Source organism: Phlebotomus papatasi, chromosome 2, assembly GCF_024763615.1.
Source record: "Phlebotomus papatasi isolate M1 chromosome 2, Ppap_2.1, whole genome shotgun sequence".
NCBI lineage: Eukaryota > Metazoa > Arthropoda > Insecta > Diptera > Psychodidae > Phlebotomus > Phlebotomus papatasi.
The window spans coordinates 6,576,128-6,593,882 of record NC_077223.1 but is presented as its reverse complement, the minus strand read 5'-3'; the positions used below and the strand labels follow the sequence as shown (position 1 = coordinate 6,593,882).

The following is a 17,755-nucleotide window of genomic DNA, read 5'->3' as shown; positions in this document are numbered from 1 at the left end:
TGCAGAGACCAAGTCTCTGTTTTACGCTCTGGAGGCATCAGATTAGTCTAATCGCCATCACTGAGGGGCATTTGCTGCCTGTATCCCAGTGGTATTCAATTGCCGTTACCGCAGGGGCTGTCTTTCAAAGACACCGAAAAGGCAGAAAAGCTTCGAGGAATCAACAGTCCAAAGAACAGGGAATTTCTTGGCGAGATCTGAGAAATATTCCTCCTCTATATTGGCTCCTTTAGCCTGTTTGGAGCCAACAGTCTGTACTAAACGTCCGAAACTTTTATAATTTATTATAAAACTCTTAGTTTTGTTGGAAATCCTTAAAAAAAACTCTCAACACTTCCAGAACTGTCACATCTAATCAATGTTGCTATTCCAATGAAAAATAAAAACGCAAATCTTTCTCCTTTACATTTTTTTAGTACATGGCTGTTCTCATGTGCTTCTGCGTTATCGACTATTCTTCGAGTGCTGATCTTCCGATCTTTTGTAAAAATTGTGTCGATCTGCACAATTTTGTGTGCACAATTTGTGCCAATCTCGTGCTGGTCTGTCAATTCTGCAGAACTTCCACGGAAAGATTAGTGTTTCCAGTACGGTACTTTGTGATTTACCAGTTGTCTGTATAAGATTTATAATTTTGTATGAATTAAAACGAATGCTATAGGGTCGGAGGAACGTCTGTTCGACAGGGAACCCCTATTGACACTTTTGTAAAAATTATGAAAATTATTTAATGTATCTAGTAAAATATAAGTAATATAACGTTTTTTCTGCAATATGCTTTTTACTATAAACAGAGATGTTCAAATTTTGTATTCCAAGTGGTACAGAGTAGGGTGTCAAGGTGCTGACACAAGTTCTTATAGTGTCAATAGACGTTCCTTTCACCCTACTTCATAAGAGCGAATGAATATTTGAATCTGCAGATTTTTCGCTAAAATCAAGCCGATTTGCCGATTTTTGCTAATTAAAATGCCGATCTGTCGATTTCGTACCAAATTGCACCGATCTGTCGATATATTAGCTCATCGGCACAATTTTGCCGGTTGCCGCTCATGGTTCACTCTGAAAGCCACTTATTCATCCCTTGGTCTGAGGCTTTGCGAGCTGCTCGAACTTCTGAGAAAGTGCTCTGCCTTATATTCTTTTTCGCAAGGTTTCTGGGTACATATAAGATTAATGTTTTAAAAAATCATAAATATTTTACTTATTGACCAAAGCAAACCCTTGCAGCAGCATACTTTCAAATATTTTGAAAAGATAACATAAGAGAGAGATAAGACGATAGCTCCTCGGACCATAAATGTCTTTTCCAGGTTTCGGAATTGCAATCACATGGGCTTTTCGCCACTCTTTCGGAATTTTGTCTCTCGGGTCAAAGTTCGATAGTCCCTTATAGCTCGGGTTATCGATCGGCTTAAGTATTTTTTTGTTTGATAGGCATAATCTGCGGCTACAACATACTAAAATTTCGTCCCGATGCACAAACTAATTTTTGAGTTATTTGATTTAGAAAATTGAAAAATTTCATTTTGATAATAGCGCCACTAGCGGTAGTTTATGAACTTGTAATGTTAGAAAGAGAAGTGGCATTTCACGAGAGCTTTCCAAAACGCACTTACTTTTCAAATTCTGACAATTAGAACCGGAGTTATGGCTATTTTAAGAATTGTTTTTGGACTCTTATAGCACGGGTCAGGGGGGTCTGGGGACCTTAAGTTTGGTATTGATCAAAAGATCTAGGGCCCAGCTAAAACATATTAAAATTTGAGCCCGATCGATGCCATATCGAGGTCTTATTGGCTTATAGTGCATGTTGTTAAGATATGAAATAAAATAATGAACTTTTGAGAGAAAATTCTGTGGTTCATAAGTCATTCAAATACGTAATTTCTGGATAACGGTATATTTTACGACCCTATGATATTCAGGAGACTATTTTTGTAAAGGATTCAAGTCGTCCCACGAATCCTTTTCATGGATTTGGAGGATGTTTAGGAGTTTATGAAACAAATCTAAAAAATGAAGGGATAGGGATATGCGATGTTCCAGGAAAAATGTCCTTGAATCCTCCTCTACACATCCTTGAGTTATCCTTTGACACCAACATCCTAGGATGTACCGTTATTGATTATAAATAACTTTTTTCAAATATTTCGAAAAATTTCTTAAAGATCTTTTTCTTAGGATATCTCAGAAACTTGACGTGATGGACCACAAGTTTCTTCGGGAGAAATGTTCAGGACATACCAAGGAACAAGAAACTACTCATTACATTCCATCCCAAGAAAAAAAGTTTCATTTTGTTGCACAGTGTTATTGTCAGTCCCATGCCACGTGAAATCAAGTGCAGTGAAGCTCACTGAATGCAATTCGAACACCTTTAACGCCAGAAAAATTCCTGGTGATCTAAAGGGGATTCGAACCCGGGACACTTGCATCATAGAGCGAGTGCTCTACCTCTTGACCCATTGAGTGCCCAGTTTTTAATGAACAGAACTGTAGGGAACATTTACCTATTTGTGAAATGAGGAATTGAATTAGAATATACTCTCCCGGGACTCCGGCTTAAGACTCTGGGTTACCTATTTCAAGAATGAAAAATAGTGGGAGTGTTTCTGCGGGACACCGGGAAAGAGACTCCTAAGTTACCTGTTGAAGGCGAAAATGGTTATCGGGGTTGAAGGACAAAAATTTTTGATTTCACAAGATTTATTAAATAAAAAATCTTTAAGAAATTTACACGTGGCTTCTGACTTGACTGTCGGAAGGGAAGTGAAGAAAAATTATGATTTCCAAGATGGCTGACAAATGTATAGCTTGAAGTTAGTTGAATGATGCTTTTTGAATTGCGTGTCCAAAAATAAACTGAGAAACATAATCAATGATAAGGGAAGGGCCTCAACAGACCTGAGGATTAGCCGGGAGACGGCTGACTCCTGTTTAATAACCTTGGATTTAATTCCAAGAGATATCTTATTGTTCCCAAAAAAAGTAAAATTTTGACTCCTGAATAATAACTTTGGATTTAATTCCAAGAGATATCTTATTGTTTGCGAAAAAAAAGTAAAATTTTGACTCCTGAAATTATATTCGCAATAATGGTTAAACTACTTTCCATCATTTTCCACTAAGCCGTCTCTCAGCTTAAGTCGTAAGTGTGTCGAGGGGATAAGTCTTACATCTAACCTTGGAAAGTCCAACAGAGTCTGATTCGGCATATTTTGTGCTTCTATGGACGATAAGGACAAAAATAGCCCAAAAATTTAAGTATTTTTCTGACAATAGGGTGAACTTTGGAAAGTGGGACACTTAAGAAAAATTTCAATTTGAAATACATTTTTGAGTTGGATAAATATTTATTTTTTTCATTTTCTTTGCGTCATGGGATTCCTTGTGAAGTATTCTAACAGAATTTTCACAACTTTTATTACAAATTTCGACTGATTAATTGAAAAATTCAAACAATTGAGAAAAGAACACATTTTAAAAAGATGGACAAAATTTTGGAAAGTGGGACAAAAACTTTTGGAAAGGTGGACACAGATGGATATTAATGACAAAATAATTTATGAAATACGTACAAAAACCAATTGGTGTGGTTTTTCTGCGCAATACTTGCATTGGATGGTTGTATGGTTATGCCCTTTTTCTCCTAGTGACGCTCAAGTAATCCAAATTACCAAGAACTTCCTGGACGTACCAACAAAAAGAGGTTCCGTAAATTTCAAACAGGCGCGCTGCAGTGTCCAGCAATTACATCTTTGATTGCCCAAACTGCCCAAGTCCATTTCCAGGTGCTTCGGAAGTACTGCAGTACTGCAGTACTTGCCCTTTTCCAGGTTTTCCAGGTATTTTCGCTGACCAAACTGTCAAACAAGGTGGTCTTGGGAATCTGGATGGCTTTGGTAGCCTTTCTCCAGGAGATTACCTCCTTAACAGCTGCTACTGTTGTTGCAACTATATCTCCGGATACTTAGGGATGGTTTTCTTCCTTGTTGATGTGATTTCACTACACAAAAGTACCAAATTTATTCACAAAAACAACTTGTCCATGATTTCAAAAAAGTTGTTTTGAATGCAACACAAAATAAAATCACTTTTCTCTCTTTTTAACTTAAATATTTCACAAATATTTTTTATTCACGTTTTAAATGGATGTATATCCTTTAAATTTCACTGCGCACTTAATAATAAATCACAAATTTTGCCAAGAAATCAAGCAAAAGACTTTGAGATTTTCCTATCAACTTCCATAATAAATAGAGAAAATGACAGCTACCGCGTTAAGGTTACGAACATCACGCATGCAATACATTTTTCAAATTCTTTTTGCAAGTCACTCTTTTATTGTTTAGTAACGCCTTTTGCATTTTTAACTTCTCAAATAATCACAAAATTAGGATTAATATTCGTTTGATCGAAAATTATAATATTTAATTGGTTTATTATCAAATTTTGAGGGAGGTGTCCCACATTTCACATTGCTTGGTCCCACTTTCCAAACTGTCTCACATTCCAAATTTTACCCTACCAATGAATAATATTTTTCATTTTAATGAAAAATATTACGTAAGAGTATTGTAGTTTTTATTGCCAAAAGGGTTTTGCTTAAAAAAAATTGGAAGTATAAAAAATAAATAAAATCAATTATGAACTTGAAAATTTAAAAATTCGCCATTTTTGAGATCAAATTTTTACTGCATAGCAAAAGCTAGAAACTTGCAAAAAATATTCTAGATTCCTTCAACCTTCTACCTTCCAATTATGTACAGACATAAGAAAAAAAAATAACTAGGTAGTCAGGAAAATTTATTTTCTTTATGGGACACCGGTGTTCCAATCGTCCTTAAAGGGAGAAATATAGAAGAATACGTTAGGGAAAAACGTTCTACCGTCGAACGACTCAAGCTTCGAACAACTCACTTTTTCAACACGTTTTTAATGAATTTGATCAATCACAATATTATAATTTTTAATAGCTAGTCCAGTTCCTCAAATTTCCTGAAAAGAGCCATGGTCAAATCCAATAAGAATGTAAGCGCGTTTTCCCTAGTCTTTCTATTGAATTTATTTGAAAAAAAATTAGATAAAAAACAATTTTTATTGTGATTTGAGCTGAAATGGGGCACAATAAAATCTGACTTACCTTTACTAAAATGCCCTTACATGAAAACGATGAGATTTAATGTAAAATTTCAAGCATCCCGGACACAATTGTTCACATTCTTTCCGACACGTTTGAGAACTCGATGAATGCGAGACATTTAAACTGGAAATAATGTGTGGGAAAATCCGGAAAATTCACATGGGAATATTTTTGAATGGGGAAATCTGTGAAATTGTCAGTGAAACTGGAGAATGAGAAAAACAAGACTAACTTTTTATTGGCTAAATCAGTCACCATGTAAGCTTCTCCACATGATCCACTTTCCGCTTAGAGCTCCTGATGAATCCCAGAAATTCCAATTCGCACACAACTCTCGTGAATCTCGCCCTAAAATTTTGTGCTAGAGTTAAGGATGAACAATTGCATTGCATATAAATTGACGAGTTAATATGGGATTCAGGTGTAAAAGGTATTTTTGTTTGACCATAAAAGGATACTGCACTTGCGGACTGACACAACCATCCTCATCCCCAGACTGCCCATCCACCTGCTGGACAATGGACTGGAATGCTTGCAACCAATCGAATAGATTAATCATTCGACCACACTCAGAGTGCAATCTGTAGGCGATGGTGAGGTCCGGGAGGTGCCAATTGAGAGAGTTGCCGTCGCAGCATCCACACTGCAAGACACAAAGTTGCCAATTTATTGGTTTCACACCCAAATGCGCCATCCAGAAGCATCAATCTCCTGCCATTGCAATATTTCATGGATATTCATTCTGCAGATTCGCAAACTGCAAATCTGCTGTCTTGAGGCTTTTTTCAAAAGCCAACTTTGCGTGTTTATAACATTGCCCTTGAGGTTTTCAACCTGCTTTCTGACATTTCTGACTTAAGATCAGAAGTCAAACACTTATAAAAAACGTATTTCTGAACCGTTTGAGATAAATTTGGATTTGTTACAAAGGCCTTTGAAACCCTGTTAAATCTGGTAATCTTTTTTAACGATTTTTAGAAATCGGTTTTATTTGTTAAATAGGACAAAATTTATGAGATCGAGCAGTCCGCCAATTTGTTAGACCCTTTTCTCTCTTTTATTAAATTCACATTTTTTACGGTGCCGGCCAAAATCTCGAACGCTAAAATCCCGAAAGTCAAAATTCGGAATTTTGGCTTTCGGGATTTTAGCTTTTCGGGATTTTGGCTTTTCGGGATTTTGACCCATTCAGGTTTTTGGCTTCCGGGATTTTGGCTTTTCGGGATTTTGGCTTTTCTGATTTTGGCTTTCGGGATTTTGGCTTTCAGGATTTTGGGTTTCTGGATTTTGGCTTTCGGGATTTTTGCTTTCAGGATTTTGGCTTTTGGGATTTTGGCTTTTCGGATTTTGGTTTTCGGGATTTTGGCTTTTGGGATTTTTGCTTTCGGGATTTTGGCTTTGAAGATTTTGGGTTTCTGGATTTTGGCTTTCCGGATTTTTGCTTTCAGGATTTTGATTTTCGGGATTTTTGCTTTCAGGATTTTGGCTTTTGGGATTTTGGCTTTAGGGATTTTGGCTTTTGGGATATTTGTTTACGGGATTTTGGCTTTCACCAGGATTTTAGCTTTTGGGATTTTGGCTTTCTGGATTTTGGCTTTTCGAGATTTTAGGTTCCAGGATTTTGGCTTTCGGAATTTTCGCTTTCAAGATTTTGGCTTTGGGGATTTTGGCTTCCAGAATTTTGGCTTTCGGAATTTTTGGCTTTCGGGATTTTGGCTTCAGGGATTTTGGCTTTCTGGATTTTCGCTTTTCGACATTTTGGCCCATTCAAGATTTTAGCTTTCGGGATTTTAGCTTTCGGGATTTTGGCTTTCGGGATTTTGGCTTTCGGGATTTTAGCTCTCGGAATTTTGGCTTTCGAAATCTTTGGCTTTCGGGATTTTGCCTTTCAGGATTTTGTCTTTCAGGATTTTGGCTTTCGGGATTTTGGCTTTCCGGATTTTTGCTTTCAAGATTTTGGCTTTCGGGATTTTGGCTTTCGGGATTTTGGCTTTCCGGATTTTTGCTTTCAAGATTTTGGCTTTCGGGATTTTGGCTTTCGGGATTTTGACTTTGGGGATTTAGCTTTCAGGATTTTGGCTTTCGGGATTTTGGCTTCCGGGATTTTGGCTTTCGGGATTTTGGCTCTCAGGATTTTGGATCTCAGGATTTTGGTTTTCAGGATTTTGGCTTTCAAGATTTTGGCTTTCGGAATTTTGGCTTTCGGGATTTTGGCTTTCCGGATTTTTGCTTTCAAGATTTTGGCTTTCGGGATTTTGGCTTTCGGGATTTTGGCTTTCGGGATTTTGACTTTCGGGATTTAGCTTTCAGGATTTTGGCTTTCGGGATTTTGGCTTCCGGGATTTTGGCTTTCGGGATTTTGGCTCTCAGGATTTTGGCTTTCGGGATTTTGGCTTTCTAGATTTTAGCTTTTTAGGATTTTGGCTTTTCGAAATTTTGGTCCTTTCCGGATTTTGGCTTTCGGAATTTTGGCTTGCGGAATTTCGACTACGCGCGATTTTGGATTTCAGAATTTCGGCTTTCGGGATTTTAGCTTTTCGGGATTTTGGCATTAGGGAATTTAGCTTTCAGGATTTTGGCTTTCGGGATTTTGGCTTTTCGAGATTTTGGCTTTCGGAATTTTGGCTTGCGGAATTTTAGCTTTTCGAGATTTAGGTTCATTTGTGGCTTTCGGGATTTTGGCCCATTCAGGATTTTGGCTTTCAGGATTTTAACTTTCGGAATTTTGGTTTTCGGGATTTTGGCTTTCGAGATTTTAACTTTCTGGATTTTCGCTTCCAGGATTTTGGCTTTCGGGATTTTGGCTTTCAGGATTTTGGCTTTCGGGATTTTATCTTTTCAGGATTTCGGCTTTTCGAAATTTGGGTCCATTCCGGATTTTGACTTTCTGGATTTTCGCTTCCAGGATTTTGGCTTTCGGGATTTTGGCTTTCAGAATTTAGACCGGGAAAAGCGAAAGAAAAATTTTAGACTGACCTGAAGGTAATACTGTGGATTGTTCAGGGCCTGATGGAGAGCGCCTCTTGGAGATCCCATGAGATGCCTGCGCGTCGATGAAGCGTCCTGATGGACAAAGAGTTCAATAAGAGGCGGACCACTTGCGAAAGGAATCAGCGACTGTGCCAAAATCTCCTCTTCGATCATCTTGAGGCAGGCAGAAATGACTCCTGCTTGTCCAGATGGTCGATTTTGCTCCTTGGCCTTCTCCAGAAGCATCTTCTTGAATTCGAAGCGATTGGAAATGCTTTTGGTCTGGTCGAACTTGGATTTAATTGGTTCATTCTGTTCACCATCTTCCTGGAGAATCTTGCTGGATTGCTTCAAGATCCTGTGCATTTTTTGTTGGATCTGCTGAACTTGGGTAGAAGGATTCTGTTCTAGAAAGTCTTCAACTTTCTCAACACAGTCACTGAGCTTTGAGAAGAAGGCTTCTTTGGACATTACACCCAGGACTTGTCGACATTCTGCATATTCTTGGCTCTGGAGGATGGGGCTCGATGTGGCAAAACAATAGACTTCTCTTAGTTGCTTCCCTAAGGGACTTTTGGGCAATTCCCGCACGAGTTCGTGCAGGAAGCAAAGAGCGGTGTGGAAAAAGAGGAAAAACTCCTCGATGTGTTTGATCCAGACACTTTCCAGGAGATTTCTCAGGTAATTGTCATCAGTGAGGGTAGAAATGATTTCCTGACTGTCGGATAGAGACTCAATGTGACGCCTAACAGACATCAATTTCCGGATACTCTCGCAATCTTCATGATTCCGGAGGATTTCCCGAACTTTTTGGCCTGCAGCAAGGGTATACAAGCTACCTTGGGAAAAGTGCTCCAGCAAACAAAATTTCACTCCCTGCACAAAGCCACTGATGGAGAAATCGTAGAAAAGGAATTTTTCAATCAGGAACTGAAGGACTCTTCCGGAGAGATGAATCTCTTCCCGGAGAATTACCTTTTCGACGATATTATTGAGAATCTCAATGGAGGATTGGGTTTGGAATACGTGGAACTTTGCTCGAGTGGTAAATTTGAGCGGGAGGATCTGTTCAAGAGCAGAAATGGAAGTTGCAACGCCAAAAATCACAACCAGGGACAATTGAGAACGATAGGAAGCCAGAATGGTGACTAATTCTCTGAGAGTGGACTTGCAGAAAAGCTCAAAATCAGGAATCACAATGGCCAGAATCCCACGGTTTTCCCTGTAAGCCCCACAGAGACTTCTCATTGTGCAATTTTGCTTCTTGATCTCAACTTCATCATCTTCGTAGAATTGCCGGATAAATCCTCCTACGATAGTTTCTATGGCTGTCTTGACATTGGTGGCTTCCATTGAGGTCAGTACCACTGAGTGGAGATCTTCCTGATGGGAAATCTTCTCAGAGAGACGCCGAAACATACTCAAATGATCCGGCTGATTGATTCCGGTCTGAAGAACAATTACCGGAAAGAGATAGCTGTAAGCACAGGAATTTGTCCCCAAGACACATTCAAGTACACTATCCATCACTCTTGAGTGGTTTTCCCTCAGAATATCCTGGAAAATTGGCAAAATTGCAGCAAAAACAAGAAAAACTTACAGGTCGCTGAGCTTCCTAACCTCAATTTTTGAATGCATCCTCTCCCAAACTTCCTGGTAGCTGCGATACCAACTGCATGACTGGATATTTTGAGGCAGGATTGAGTCCTGCTTCCCTATAGATTGGCGTTTCTTTCCAGGGTTTCCTCTCTTCCGCATTGATCCATTTTTGTAAACAAAACATCCCTGCGAATGCAATTACCGCAATTACATTTCACCTAATAAATTTCCCGGAAAATGGTGATTTTTTGTCTTACCTTGGACACTGAGACTTCCGGTTCCATTTTTGAGAACAATTCACGAGTTTTAGAAAAGAAAACACACGCAAAAATAAGGATTTTTAGAGAATTTCACATGGGTATTTTTGGCGGGAAATGCAACACACTTTGACACTCCGACTTATCGACATTTTTTCGCCAGATTTCGCCGCCAGAATCAATTTCAAAATACTGGAAAATTGAAAAGCATTTTACAATCCAGGAAATCTAGAATTTTTATTTGGATTTCCGTTTTTTCCGCTTTATAAAAACTGTTACAACTCCTTGATTATCCTTCTGAATGGAATAGTCCGAGTTCCCCATATTTATGCTGACATTTTGGGTTTCCTTGGAGCTATCGGCTTGGTCAGAGGAGTTTGGTTGATCTTCAGGGATTTCTGGCGGTTTTGGTTCTTCTTGGGGCACTGGAGGAGGCGAGGGAGGCGGTGGAGGTGGTACGACAGGGTCTTCTTGAGGAGGAAGCGGAGGATTTTCGCTCAGGCCATTTGTGAGATTTTCTTCTGGCATTGATGCCGTTTCCCTGAGAATATTCTCCACAGCTGCCAAAGTTTCCTCTCGTGTTTCCTGATAAATCTTCTCAATCTTCTGTGGTGTTGTTAGTTTCTGCTCTGGGGGCTCTGGCAAATCATTCTTCGTGTCCAGGTTGGATTTATCCTCTTTCTCCTGAACTTCCTCAATTTTTGGCAGATCTTTTGCCTTTCCTTTTGAATTTGTCTGCTTCGTTTCGACTTTTTCGCTCTTCTCTCGGGATCTTCGTTGACTTTTGGGGTCCCTTCTTTGCGAATGCCTCTCTGGACTCCGATCCCTGTACCTACGATTGGATTCTCGACGATTGCGATCACGTGAAGGACTCCTAGGGCGACTTCTTCGTCTCTTGGGATCATTGAGAGGCTCCCTGTCACCGTCACGTCTTCTTTTCTGTCCCTGATCCTTGGTAACACTCTCCCTAAACCTATCGTAACGAGTTCTTCTGCCCCTTTCACTCATCAGGGAACCATTGTCCCTCCTCCTGCCACTGTCTTCCCTGTCCTGCTCAGTCTGTGTGGATTTATCCATTCTCTGACCCCTTGTTTTTGTCCTCCGGAAAGCCATGTCATCAAAATCCCTTCGCAACTGTGCAATGGTCCCGTCCTTTCTCTTCACTTCCGTCCGGGCTGTATTCAGCAGGACATAGAAATTCTTCTTTACCGTCCCCACCACTGCCTTCAGGTGCTTAGTTACAGCCTCAGACGTCTCTAGAGACTTTTGTATATCCTCGTGCTTCTTCTTCAGCCCCTCGAGCTCCTGACTCACCTGAAAAATTCCCAAATGTAAACAATCTCCCCAGCAAAAAGTGAGGTTATGTCTCACCTCCTTCAACTTAACAGACGCATCAAATTCATTCAAATCCCCGTAAATATCAAAATTATCCTCTTCAGCCATCCCTTTGTCACCTCCTGCAGGATATCAACGGGAAAAACTAGCAGAAAACTGCAGAAATTGAGGAAATCCCAAGCGTCAAAAAATAAAAACACGAAACAATTGAAAGGCTTCGCCAACGTAGATGACAGAGAAACTTTCCAAATGCACCACAGAGGGAAAAATTGGCGGGAGATTTACTGACCAGAAAAAAACGCCTGGGAATCGTGATAAAAAATACAGCACGTTTATTTGGGAGTAGTGACTTGCTTTAAGCGAATAAATTAAGCGAAACCCGACCCATCTACACAGTTATTAATTTTCCGGAACAGCAGGAGCAATGATGAACAACTCCCGGAGGCACCACGAGATTAGTCGTGTTCAGATTACTGGTTTTTATTTCCGACAGGAGACTGAGAATCCGTTCTGCCGTCTCCTCAGACTGTCCATCTTGTGGCACTTGAAGTGTTTCACTCTGAACTTTTTGATTGTCATTCTCTGGACTTCCGGAAGCGGGTTTCACCAGGTCCTCATCCTGGGAATCACCATTCAGAGAGCCACTGAGCTCTGTGGGAATGTCAATATTCTTCTGTCGCAGCAGCAATTCCACCAAACTATTCAGCTCAATGAGCTTCTGCCTCATCTCTTCCCTATCCGCTGCAATTCTCTGCACCTGGACATCCTTCTCGATCTCCCGCTGCTTCAGCAATTGCCTCTGAGTCTGATACAGAGTCACGTACTCCCCTATTGTCTCCGTCTCACCCTGAAGCTGAGTCACGAGATGCTCAAGTCTGTGCTTTTCCTCCGTCAACTCCGCAATATCATTCATTGTCCTCCGGAAGCGCTCTTCCAGCTTCTGCATGGCCTCTTCTGTTGGCAGAATCTTTGCCTCCACCTCACCGTCCTCCTTCTCCTTCTGCCCATTCTCTAAAACTTCCTGAACTTGCCCATCTTCCTTCTCCTCCTGAACTTCCTCTTTCTTCTCTTTCTTCTCCTCGTACTTCCTGATCCTCTCTTCCAGCCTCCCAATCTCTCCCATCAGCCGCTGAACCTCCATTTGGAGCACATTGCTGGTCTGCTGGCCCATCTCACAATGCCTCAGCCGATCCAGCTCCTGACTCTGCAGCAGTGTCTTCTTCTCCAACTCCGAATTCTCATGCGACAGCCTCATCATCTCCTCATCCTTGTAGTGCAGCTTCTCCCTCAATCCACCCACCTCGTCCTCCCATCCATCCAGTTTCCCTCTCATCTCCCTGCCCAGGTGCTGCTCCGACTGCAACTGATCCATCAGGGCAGCCTTATCGTGCGTCATTTGCACGTAGGCCGTCTGCATCTCTTCCAGCTGCGCCTTCAGCTCCACATTCTGAGCCACAGCACGAGCAGCAGCCACTTTCTCGCTCTCCAGGGTCGCACTCAGGGAAGATGGATCAACGTACGATGTCTCCAGGCGCTCAATCTTCATCTCCAACTCAGACATTGATGTCACCTTCTGCTCCAGCTGACTCTGAACTCTCAAGCAACTCTCCTCAGCCTTGGAGAGGGATGCCTGCGAAAGAAAAATGCAATATTTCAGTCAAAATCCTCACCCTCGATGAGGGGTATGTCATAAAAAAAATAAAGTGACATGTTGCTCACTCGTGTTTCTAGAAACATGGAAAAGATATTGGTTTTTCCCCTTTTTTGCTCTTTTCTATTTCTAGAATGATTAAAAACCGCAATTCTACGACTTTTATTGCAATTCCGCGTTATTAGGCATATTTTCCTGTTTCTAGAAACTGCGTATCCGTTTTACTTAAAGGCAATTTCGTATCTTCTACTCTAAAAACAATCCATTTTTTCTTTCAAGTGATTCTGCATTTTCTAAAACCCTTTTCACAATTCCAGAAATCTAATCACCTTTTTAAATAAAGTTTAGAGATTTTTTGAAAATGTTTTTACTTTTCTAAAATTGTGTGTTTCTTCAATGCAATTTCATGTTTATAGAAACGCCCACGTGTTTCTTGGACTAAGATTACGTATTGTCATTATAATTTTCACGATCCTTGACTGCATTTTTGTTTTTCTACAAATGTTTTCGCGTTTCTTAGATCAATAAATCAGGGGCGCCCACTTTACCGGTTTTATTCGAACGGAATTTAATCACATTACATCGTATTTTTTCGCTTATTTTTCGGGACAAATCGCAAAAATTTAACCCAAAAAACATTAGTTATGCCCAACGCAGAATAAATTTTGTTTGTAAACATGTTTTCAAAATTTCACATAAGAGAGAGCGAGATGACTAGATCTCGGTTTCTTTTTCCCTCATTGAAATGTCAAAAACATGTTTACAAAACAAAAATTATTGTGCGTTGAGCATTACGCGTAATGCCCAACGCACAATAACTTTTGTTTAGTAAACATGTTATTGACATTTCAATGAGAGTGAGTGAGATCTAGATCTAGTCATCTCGCTCATTCTCATGGGAAATTTTGAAAACATGTTTATAAACAAAAGTTATTGTGCGCAGGTCATAATAATTAATCTAGAAAAAGACAAACACAGAAACAGAGAAACAGACACAAATAAATAAAAACCAGGAAACAGAAACAGAGAAAAAAACAGAAACAGAGAAACAAAAATAAAGGGACAGAAACAGAGAAAGAGGAACAAAAACAAAAAGAGAAACAAAGGAAAAGATACAGAGAAAACAGAAAAAAACACAGAAACAGAGAAACAGGAGTAAAGAAACAGAAACAAAGAAACAGAGACACAGAAACAAAAAATACATAAACAAAGGAACAGCAGAGAAAGAGAAACAAAGAAACAGAGAAACAGAAACAAAAAAACAAGCAAAGAAAAAGAGATAGAGAAACAGAAACAAAAAAAAACAGAAACAGGAATAAAGAAACAGAAACAGAGAAACAGTAAAAAAAAGAAACGAAACAAACGAACAGCTGAGAAAGAGAAACAAAGAAAGAGACAAAGAGAAACAAGGAAACAAAAAGAAAAAAAACGGAAACAAAGAAACAGAAACAAGAATAAAGGAACAGAAACAGAGAAACAAAAACAAAAAAAAACAGAAACAAATAGACAGAGAAACAGAAACAAAAAAAAACAAAAACAGAGAAACAGTAACAAAGAAACAGTAACAAAGAAACGAAACAAACGAACAGCTGAGAAAGAGAAACAAAGGAACAGGAACAGAGAAACACCAGAAAAAGAGGAGCAAATAAAGAGAAACAAAGAAACAGAAACAGAGAAAGAGAAACAAGGAAACAGAAACAAAACAACAGAAACAAAGAAACAGAAACAGAGAAACAGAAACAGAGAAACAAAAACAGAAATAAAGTAACAGAAACAGAGACACAGGAATGAAGGAACAGGAACAGAGAAAGAGAAACAAGGTAACAGAAACAAACAAAAAAACCTAAACAGGATACAGAAACAAAGAAACAGAAACAGAAAAACACAAACAAAGAAATATTTCTCATGTTTCTGAAAACGGGAAACGCACGCCAATTTTCTCTTCTTATGCGATACCCCTCGATCATCTCTGTAGAAAAGTATTCATACTTTTCTTTAGGGGCTTTTGGGGTATTCCTGCGTGTTCTAAAATTGTTTTCACGTTTCTAGAAATATTTTTGCATGTTATAGATGCGTTTCCACTCTTTTAGAACTGTTCTCGTATTCCTTGAATGCGTTTCTACTTTTCTAAAATTGTATTCGTGTTTTCTTGAATGCAATTCTGCATTTTTAGAATAGCTTATGTCTATTTTGAGTGCAATTTCTCGTTCCTAAAAATATTTCCATGTTTCTCGGATGTATTTCCTTACTTCTAAAAAAATATTTCCGTGTTTATTGAATGCATTTCTAGGAGAGTTTTTATAGTTTTTATGATTTTAAATTTTTTCATGTCCCATCCATGTTTCTTAAACGCAATTTCGCGTTTCTAGATACATTTCTATGTTTCCTGGATGCGTTTCCGTGTTTCTAAAAGCATTTACGTGTTTTATGTAAAGAATTTTGCCTTCGTATAAACGTTCCTTGGGCAAATGGTTTGTGTTGTTTGCTAAAATCTTTGGAATATCTGTGACAATTCACTCTTGAGTAGACATCTCATGTGCAAATGGGCGTGGCTTATTTTAATTAGATTATTTTCAATTTTAATTGAAAGACAACGAATTTAGAATTTCGCAGAAAGTTCGGAACCACGGACTACTATATTCCTGGATAGTAGAGATTTTCGTGTCTCATAGTAGTGCAAGCAAACCAAATAAATGTGCACCCGGGAATGATTCGATTTGATGCTGAGGAATGAAAACGTAGGATTTAAGTGACTTTCGGTCTCGAGAATATCAAGAAGCAAGGGTACGACGTCTTTATTCGCACTTTTATTCACTTTGTTTGCACTACTATGGGACACAAAAATGTCTACCTACTATCCAAGAATATAGTAATCCTTGCCTGAACACATTCTTTTTTGCAGATAATTCGCCATTTCGGAATTTTTAATTTTTAATTTAAATCACTCTGAAAACAGCTTATTTCCTAATCGATTTGGACAAGATTGGATTTATTTGAAAGGTCTTGCTATCCCCTTTAAGGATTTACTGATTTTTTTTCGATTTTAGCCAATTTTTTTGTGAAAATGGAGTTCGAGCACTCTGCGAATCACTCTTCGTGATTTTGTTTTAATTTAAAAAAAAATGAGAAACTGACCTTGAGATTTTGATTCTCCAAACGCAGCTCCCTCAAGTAATTCTCCAGTTCCTGAATCTTCTGCCCACTTTCGTCATTTTGCACTTCCTGCTGAGGACTCTGCGCCTTTGGCTGAGCTATTTGAGCCTGAAGCTGCCTCTCGAGCTCTCCCACATGCTTCACCAATTCAGCCTCCCTCCGTGCCAACTGATCCCTCTCCTGAGACGTCTCCTGCACCTTCTGCATCAACTTTGTGCTCTCCCTGTTGAGCTGTGACACGTAATTCTGATACTGACTTGCCGCTTGATCTCGTTCCACCGTGATCTTTTCCACTTGTGTCAACAATTCTCCCACATGCTGCTCCAGCAGCTGCCTCTGCTGTGCCATTCCCTCGATTTTCCCATCAGCCAATTGGGTATCTCCGGCTGACAATTGCTCAACACGAAGCTGAGCGAGAGACAGTTCGGAATCACGCTTTTTGGCCTCTTCAACGAGCTTTGAGCACTCTCTGGTCTTCAGCAGAAGCTTCTGATTGACCTGAGCAACTTCTTCGGACAAATCTTCGCATTTGTCCTTTAAGAATTTCACTTTTTCCCTCGCATTTTCATTTTCTGAGCAGAGATTCTGCTGCATCTGCTCAAACTTCTGCATTGATTCCCTCAAATAGGCCATCTCTGCCCGGGAATCCTGCACCTGATGCCGGGATGCACTCAATTTTGCCTGAAGCTCCTCGATTTCTCGGTCTTTTTCTGTCAAAAGAACCTGAAAACTGCCCAATTGAGCCGTTAAATCTGCCTTCTCGCCCACAAGAACACCCAGAGTCTGCACATGGGAATGCAGCTGTTCTCTAAGATGGGCTACTTCATCCGATGGGGCTGTAGGAGCTGTTCTGAGAACTTCAATCTGCTTTTTCAGCCCCTCAATCACTTCCGATTGCTCCCTTACACGACCCTCTAACTCAACAATTCGCGATTTCTCACTGTCAAGCAAGGTAAATAGCTCATCCTTGAGACTCTCCCGATGCGGAGGTGTCCTCCGTGGTTCTGGTCTCATCACAACACTCAAATTCTGGGGCATTTCAGCAATTTTACCTGTGACTTCCGGAAGAGGCTCTTGAGGCACCATTTCTTCAACTAAGACACTCTTCTCACCCAAAATATCTCCCTGAAAGTCCACTGATGCCCCATGGGTGTCATTTGCCAGGAAAATTGCCGAAGCTGATGGAAAAACTTCCGGAACACTACTGATGGATACTTGATCTTCAGAACCATTTTCCGATGGGGTTATTTGCTCATTTCCCCCTCTGTCATCGTCTGCTTTTGGCTTCTTCTGCTTCGACTGGAACTTCTTGAGCTGAAAAGGGAGAAAATGGAGAAAATTCAGGCATTTTTTCACGGTATTTTGCATCAAATTTTATTGCGATGAAAATCTCTGACGTGGACCGCAAATGTCAACAGAATTTTTTTCACCCAGTTTACCGGGTAAATAGAAAGATGTAGGAATTAAATACCTTTTTCCTTCCATCGGCAAGCTTCTCAGCCTTGCTCTTATTGTCCGACATGGCGAGAAATTGGAGAAAATCTCGCGAAAATCGTGAAAATCATCCGACGAGAAATCACACAAAACACCCAGAAAAACAACACAGCACTCAGTGCCACCTGCTGAATGTTCTGCAAAACTGCA

General features: G+C 39.8%; 3 protein-coding genes across 3 annotated transcripts; all 3 read right to left on the bottom strand.

Moving 5' to 3' along the window:
• Positions 1 to 5,359: 5,359 nt before the first annotated feature.
• LOC129802298 (origin recognition complex subunit 3) lies at positions 5,360 to 10,127 on the bottom strand. The gene is made up of 5 exons (XM_055848013.1): positions 9,973 to 10,127; positions 9,737 to 9,901; positions 8,123 to 9,673; positions 5,605 to 5,789; positions 5,360 to 5,494 (listed from the first exon to the last, which is right to left on the bottom strand). The coding sequence occupies exons 1-5, from the start codon at positions 9,997 to 9,999 to the stop codon at positions 5,398 to 5,400; spliced, it is 2,025 nt and encodes a 674-aa protein (XP_055703988.1). The 5' UTR covers positions 10,000 to 10,127; the 3' UTR covers positions 5,360 to 5,397.
• Positions 10,128 to 10,182: 55 nt separating this feature from the next.
• LOC129802296 (serine/threonine-protein kinase fray2-like) lies at positions 10,183 to 11,541 on the bottom strand. Its single transcript, XM_055848010.1, has 2 exons — positions 11,344 to 11,541; positions 10,183 to 11,286 (listed from the first exon to the last, which is right to left on the bottom strand). The coding sequence occupies exons 1-2, from the start codon at positions 11,413 to 11,415 to the stop codon at positions 10,210 to 10,212; spliced, it is 1,149 nt and encodes a 382-aa protein (XP_055703985.1). The 5' UTR covers positions 11,416 to 11,541; the 3' UTR covers positions 10,183 to 10,209.
• Positions 11,542 to 11,616: 75 nt separating this feature from the next.
• Positions 11,617 to 17,747, bottom strand: LOC129802293 (golgin subfamily A member 2). The gene is made up of 3 exons (XM_055848008.1): positions 17,583 to 17,747; positions 16,094 to 17,425; positions 11,617 to 12,937 (listed from the first exon to the last, which is right to left on the bottom strand). Exons 1-3 carry the CDS (start codon positions 17,631 to 17,633, stop codon positions 11,696 to 11,698), a joined length of 2,625 nt encoding a protein of 874 aa, XP_055703983.1. The 5' UTR covers positions 17,634 to 17,747; the 3' UTR covers positions 11,617 to 11,695.
• Between the last annotated feature and the right edge of the window lie 8 nt (positions 17,748 to 17,755).